This window comes from Paramisgurnus dabryanus, chromosome 1 (assembly GCF_030506205.2).
Source record: "Paramisgurnus dabryanus chromosome 1, PD_genome_1.1, whole genome shotgun sequence".
Classification (NCBI taxonomy): Eukaryota; Metazoa; Chordata; class Actinopteri; order Cypriniformes; family Cobitidae; genus Paramisgurnus; species Paramisgurnus dabryanus.
In genome coordinates this window covers 6,860,448-6,866,447 of record NC_133337.1, presented here as the reverse complement: position 1 = coordinate 6,866,447, position 6,000 = coordinate 6,860,448, and the positions used below count along the sequence as shown (strand labels likewise).

At 38.1% G+C, this 6,000-nt stretch overlaps 1 protein-coding gene across 1 annotated transcript in view; it reads right to left on the bottom strand.

Moving 5' to 3' along the window:
* The window catches only part of scube1 (signal peptide, CUB domain, EGF-like 1), a 113,380-nt gene that overhangs the window by 23,661 nt on the left and 83,719 nt on the right, over nucleotides 1-6,000 (bottom strand). Inside the window, exon 9 of the mRNA XM_073815861.1 lies at nucleotides 449-565. Coding sequence (XP_073671962.1) covers nucleotides 449-565 — 117 coding nt within the window. The remainder of the gene's footprint in view (nucleotides 1-448; nucleotides 566-6,000) is intronic.

Below are 6,000 nucleotides of genomic sequence, written 5' to 3'. Positions count from 1 at the left end.
TGTGTTTGTTTGGAAAGAACCCACCATCACCCTGTGCCAAGATCGCTTCGCGGCAGCCCCACTTTGAAACTCCCGGTCATTGACGTCAAAGCTGGAATTTCAGAAGAAATGCTTCGCAGCCAAAGCAACAACAACACGACCATCATCAACCCATTCCACACGACAGGACACGCTGATGCGAAGCTGGTCGGGTCTTGGCGTGGGATAACACGCCACTACCCATCCACCCATTCGAGGGCACACACACACCCGGTGATACTTGACCATTTTGAGCAGAAGAATTCATCTAATAATCTGTCTCCAATTTAATCCGAGCCTTGAAGTCTAAATACAGGAAATCTCAAATTGCTCCCTGACATTCAGAAGCTTGCAGAGGGAGACAAACAGAAGAGATGTGTACCTTGTGATTTTAAACAGATCAGTCCACACAAACAGCACGCACACTGACCTTTACAGGTTTTGCCGTCGGGTTGAAGGGTAAAGCCCACCGGACAGCTGCAGCGCACCCCAGTGGCGGTGTCTTTACAGGTGCGATCACAACCACCATTATTTACTGCACAGGTCTCTGGGTAAACAAACATACACAGGACGGAACAGAGAGAAGACGTAAGGTAGCATAAATACAAAAAAACAACAGCAACAAATCTGCTTGTTTAAATGTGATCTACAAGGTAAAAAGTTGTTATTGCACATAGTCAAAGCTGTAAAGTGTGTAATTGTTTCATTCAACAAACCTTGATTAAACCAGATTAATAAACAGAGACATTAGTAAGGAAGCCTTGGTCATTTTCCCCAAAAGTCTAAATACTGTGACTTGTCAAACACATTGTCTCAAAAAATGGCTGGGACTATCAATTTTCTGACCAATAGAAAACTGGAGTAATTTGGAAACCTTTTTGCAAACAATCATTATTTGCACAAATCACTAGTTGCACAGAAACTTACACACTTCAACTTTAACTATGTTGAACTTCGTGAGGATGTGAGTGTTTTAAGAGCTAAGCTTCGTATTTGGAAAGGTAAATAATGAAACCCAGTGGATGTAGTTGCCATTTCATAACAATTCCCAATATGATTATGTTTACATATTTGATACTAAACTTAAGAGATGACAAGGTTAATGACAGAGCTAAAAAAGAAAGTACATGAAAACAGCTGGATTTAAAAAACATTATAATTTGGGCACAACATCCTGCGGCCCTTCTGTCAAACACAATAAAAAGGATAAACAAAAAGAAGAGATTTTTCCTGAGAACAAACTGAGGGAAACCCTGGAGAATAAAGACTAGAGGATGAGTTGGTTAGTCGAAAGTTTGTTGACTTAAAAGTAAAAGTTTGAGGATGCACTGTTGTAGAAATATGAATTTGAACCATCATTTATGTTGAGATTTATTACTGTCCATATAAGTATGTATATAAGTTTTTTTTTATGATGATAGTTGGGTAACAGCTCCTATACCTTCCAGTTTATTTTTAAAAGTGATGTCATCACAGATTCAATGTTTAAAAAATTACCCATATTATTTGCAAAATGAGACAATATAGCATAAGATCATCCAAGCCAATGTCCATCTCAGACAAAATGGCAGATCTTTTCATTTGGGAATGGTTATGGGATTCTTTGCTTTGAGCCACCAAATGAAATGTGCTTTTTGGAAGGTTCAGTCGGTCCAACATAAAAACCCACTGGCAATTTGGTTTGGGAAATAAAAGAGCGAAAGAGTGGAAGATCTCCATCCTCAACAGGACAGTTTTTGCGGGTTGGGTGAGGGGATTTCTGTTAATGATTTATTAAGCATGTCACAGACCCTGTTATTAGAGTCTAATGCTAAGACTCTACAGCCTATGGGCTATTCAGTTGCACAGCTGGAGCTACTTTGCCCAAGGACACGGCTGTACACGGGACATCTACATAGTTCGATTAAGCTGACTGTTAAGTGGCTCTCTATCCAATACCTGCACAATCATCGTTCTCAAGGGGGTGTGGTTACTCTAAATGGGCGTGGCTATAGCAGCACCTTCTGATTGATGGACGTGTATTTTCACAGACTCCTCAGGCATCGTGTTCGAGTAAGCCGGCCCGTGTTGGCCCAGAGCCAGAAAAAACTAGAAGCCTATACTGTAGATACACACAGGCTGGAGAGATTCTGACCGAACGCCCAGCTTTCACCCCGCTACTGAAAAGAAACCCTTCTCCTGAAGAAAACCACACAGGCCATCCACAGATAGATGGATTCAGTGCCCTCAATAGCTTTCACATTCCATTTACAAGACCGGGCTGTCCACTGCACACCATTTCGAAAGGTTGGTTGCAGAGAGACAGCTGCCCAGAGGTGTGTGAGACGTTTATTTGGATCACGCTCTGGAGGTCAATGCATCAAAAAACCTGCAGCCCCGTCCACATGTGCCCAACACATGGCAGTTTATTTAGATCAAATTCCTTAAATCCCCTCCCCCTGCTAAGTGACCACCTTTAAGAACACTTCTTTGTATTCTCTCTCGTTCAATGTGTCTCTCTTCCCCTTTATTCTAGCTTTTCTCTCCCCGTCTCTGGGTTTCCCATCACACCCGGGTACAACGGGAGCTTTCTTTCTGACACCAAGTTTCCAGTTTAATTTGTCAGGATGGGTCACATCCTGGTGCTGTTGGCCTCGGCTGCGACAGAAGGAACGCGGAGTGTCAAATCTAGCATTCTCCTGTGGCTCCTGTGTAATAGAACAGACGCACTTGCACAAACATCCAAATGCAAAAGCGAGCTTGCAGTGTGAATCTGTCATAACTGGCCCATTTGTGCATTATGGAACTTGGAATATGAGGGGGAAAATAAAAATGTTAGCGAGTATTGCGGTGATGACATCACGTTACTTGTCGAACTCTTAAAACTCTTACAATTTCTACAAACAGTACATAGTGTAATCCAGTGTGCATACAAGTCAACAATTATAAATGCATTACACTTTAAAGGGATAGATCACCCAAAAATTTAAATTCTGTCATCATTTACTCATTCTCATTTTATTACAAACCTGTATAAATTTCTTTGTTCTGATAAACACAAAGGAAGATATTTTGGGAAATGTTTGTAACCCAACCGTTCGTGGACCCCATTCACGTCCACAGTATTATTTTTTAAATGGGGTTTGGTTACCAACATTTCTCAAAATATCTTCCTTCGTTTTTATCAGAACAAAGAAATTGATGTGAGTTTGTAACAACATGAGAGTGAGTAAATGGTGACAGAATATTCTTTTTTGGGTAATTTACACATTACTTTCGAGGTACAATTGGTACAAGAAGGTACAAAAGTTGTCACTGGGTCAGTACCTTTTTAAAAAGTACACTTTTGTCCCACTGACAACTTTTGTAACTTTTTTTTCTGAGAGTGTAGCTTTGGGATGAACCAAGTCCCTTGAGATTTAATTTAACCTATGCTGAGTTGTTTTACACCATTGTTGGGTCAAATGATGGGTTTGTCCCTTTTTGACCCAATGGTGGGTTGGAAATAACCCATCATTTTTTTGAGTGCACTGTATATACAATAGGGTGACTAATTGTATATACAATAAGCTAAATATTATTGCTTTTACAGTTGGGTACAAAAGTCTTGGAAATTTAAGGATTTTGAATACAATGAATATAAAAATAAGCTAATTTGTGACTATTACTACATTGATACTTTTGTATGAAAGGTCAGACTTTAAGAACCCACTTTATATTTGTTAAAAACTCAGCGTAAGTCATTTATTTGTGATTTACTATTTTCTACATAAAATCACCCAACACTATCAGAAAAAAGGTACAAGAACAGTGCCAACCGGTGATTTCTCTTCCGAGGGGCGCAAATTCAAAATATGTGTTCGGAGTGTCATGTTTGTTGCTCGTCATGTCAAAATATGTGTTCCTTGCGTAATATGAACCACATGCATTGTGGGGCCTCGAAAAAGAAGTCACCGGCAGCCACTGTACAAAAAGGTACAAAAGTTGTCACTGGGGCGGTATCTTTTCAATAAGTACACTTTTGTACCTAAAAGGTGCATATTGGCACCTCAAAGATCTGTACAAAAAGGGTACATATTATGACCTTTTAAAAAGGTACTGCCCCAGTGACAACTTTTGTAACTTTTTTCTGGGAGTATATATAATGTAAAGAACATTCTGTGAAAACACAAACTTGATATCTAAGATAGAAATTAAAGTAATATCAATGATTGAAATCTTCTTAGATTAGATTATGAGACTTTACCCTTGATTTCACAGACAGGGTCACATATGCAATAATATTTGAGCTTCTTGTTAACAGATCATTTGCAGATTATACAAAGTTAAAAAGAGTTTGGGACCATAATGTGTCTTCCAGAGCAGGCACACCTGTTTTTAATGAGATTTTGGGAAATAAAAAACAAGTAAATAGGAAAGTAAATCGATAGAGCTGTGCAGACTCTGAGAGGTGTGGAAGTGATTTAGGAAATTTGACGTTTGGTTTTCCCTCAATGCAGCGTTGAACTACAGGGAGGAAAAAGTGATGTCACAGTCAGACACTAAAAGATTATCGAGGAAGAAAGGAAGGTGAGAAAAGGAGATGAGAAATGTGTAGGTTCCTGTGTGCACGTAATGTATACATCTAAGAAATCTACAGTAAGAAATGTATAAACTGATCTATAGACCAGACATAATATGGTTTGATTTGTTTTGAGTCATTGAGATATTTTGAATGAAGCTGGCCTTCACAACAAAACGTGGATTATTAGTCACAGGAACAACAAACACAAAAAGACTAAAGAATTATGAGGACTTCTGAAACCACATCTTTTAAAAATAGGTGTCTGGACTGTCCTCCCAGATATTTTGCAAACAGTTACAAGACTGCATGTCTAACAAAATCTTGGCTTTGTTTCATGAATTCAAGGACAAATGGCTGATGTGTTTCTGGGTTTTGAGCCTGTGTGAGTGATCTGTTCTCTCTTAACTCTAACAGATGGACTAAAAACCAAAACTATTCTGCATTACTGTTCACAATCCTAAAAAAAATAAAACTATCCGAAAGAAATGGTCAAAAATTGTCTTAACGTGTCAGTGGGGCAGTACCCTTTCAAAAGGTCATAATATATACAATTTTTGTATGTACCTCTGAAGAACTACTATAAACACTTTTCGACAGCTTTGCAGTGAACGTCCTTGCTGATTATCCTTATTTTAAGAAAGCAAATTATTTTTAAAATATTTCACTATAGTGAAAAAGACGTATTAATACCATTTTCTGATAAATCTATTCATCTATTTATAAGGTGTAAAGGTGGATAATTTTGTGTAAATAATAACATAATTTTTTATTTTTATGGAGTACAAATGACAGGGTTAATGTGGGTAAATGATAAATACTACAGTTTAATGTTATAGGACACATACTATTAATAGAGCGTAAAAAAGCGCCGTCAGGCATCTTCCGCTGTGGCTCACCACAGCATCCTGTGATGTGGAAAGCTCTGGACCAACCCTTATGTCATTCCTTCTACATAAAATCATCTTTTCAGTCCCTCAAATGTTCACCCTTAAAAATAAAGGTGCTTAAAAGGTACTTCAGCGATTTCTTTTTTGGTTCCATTCTTAGAAGAACCATTTCTTTCATACCTTTTTTATTATCTATTCAAAATACTTTTTATATACAATTGTTAAAGGATCTTTATAAAAAATGTTTCTTCTATTGCATGGTGAAGCACTTTTATTTTTAAGAGTGTTCATGCAGTTTAATCATCTAACTGCACCTAATATTAAAACTAACAGCGACCACACAGGATTTGTGCAGTGAAATGTGCAACTGAGAAAGGTAGGATTCATTATTGTAAGTTTACCGTGGCTCCAATATGGAGCGTCCAGTGTCATTTTGCCACCATCTTGGCTGTTTCTTTGGAAATAGAAGTGGATGGAAGCAGTCAATTGTTGTTAGTTTTCAAGTGTTGTTTTAATCAAAGCAGATAAGGTTGAGGACAATGCAAAAGGAAC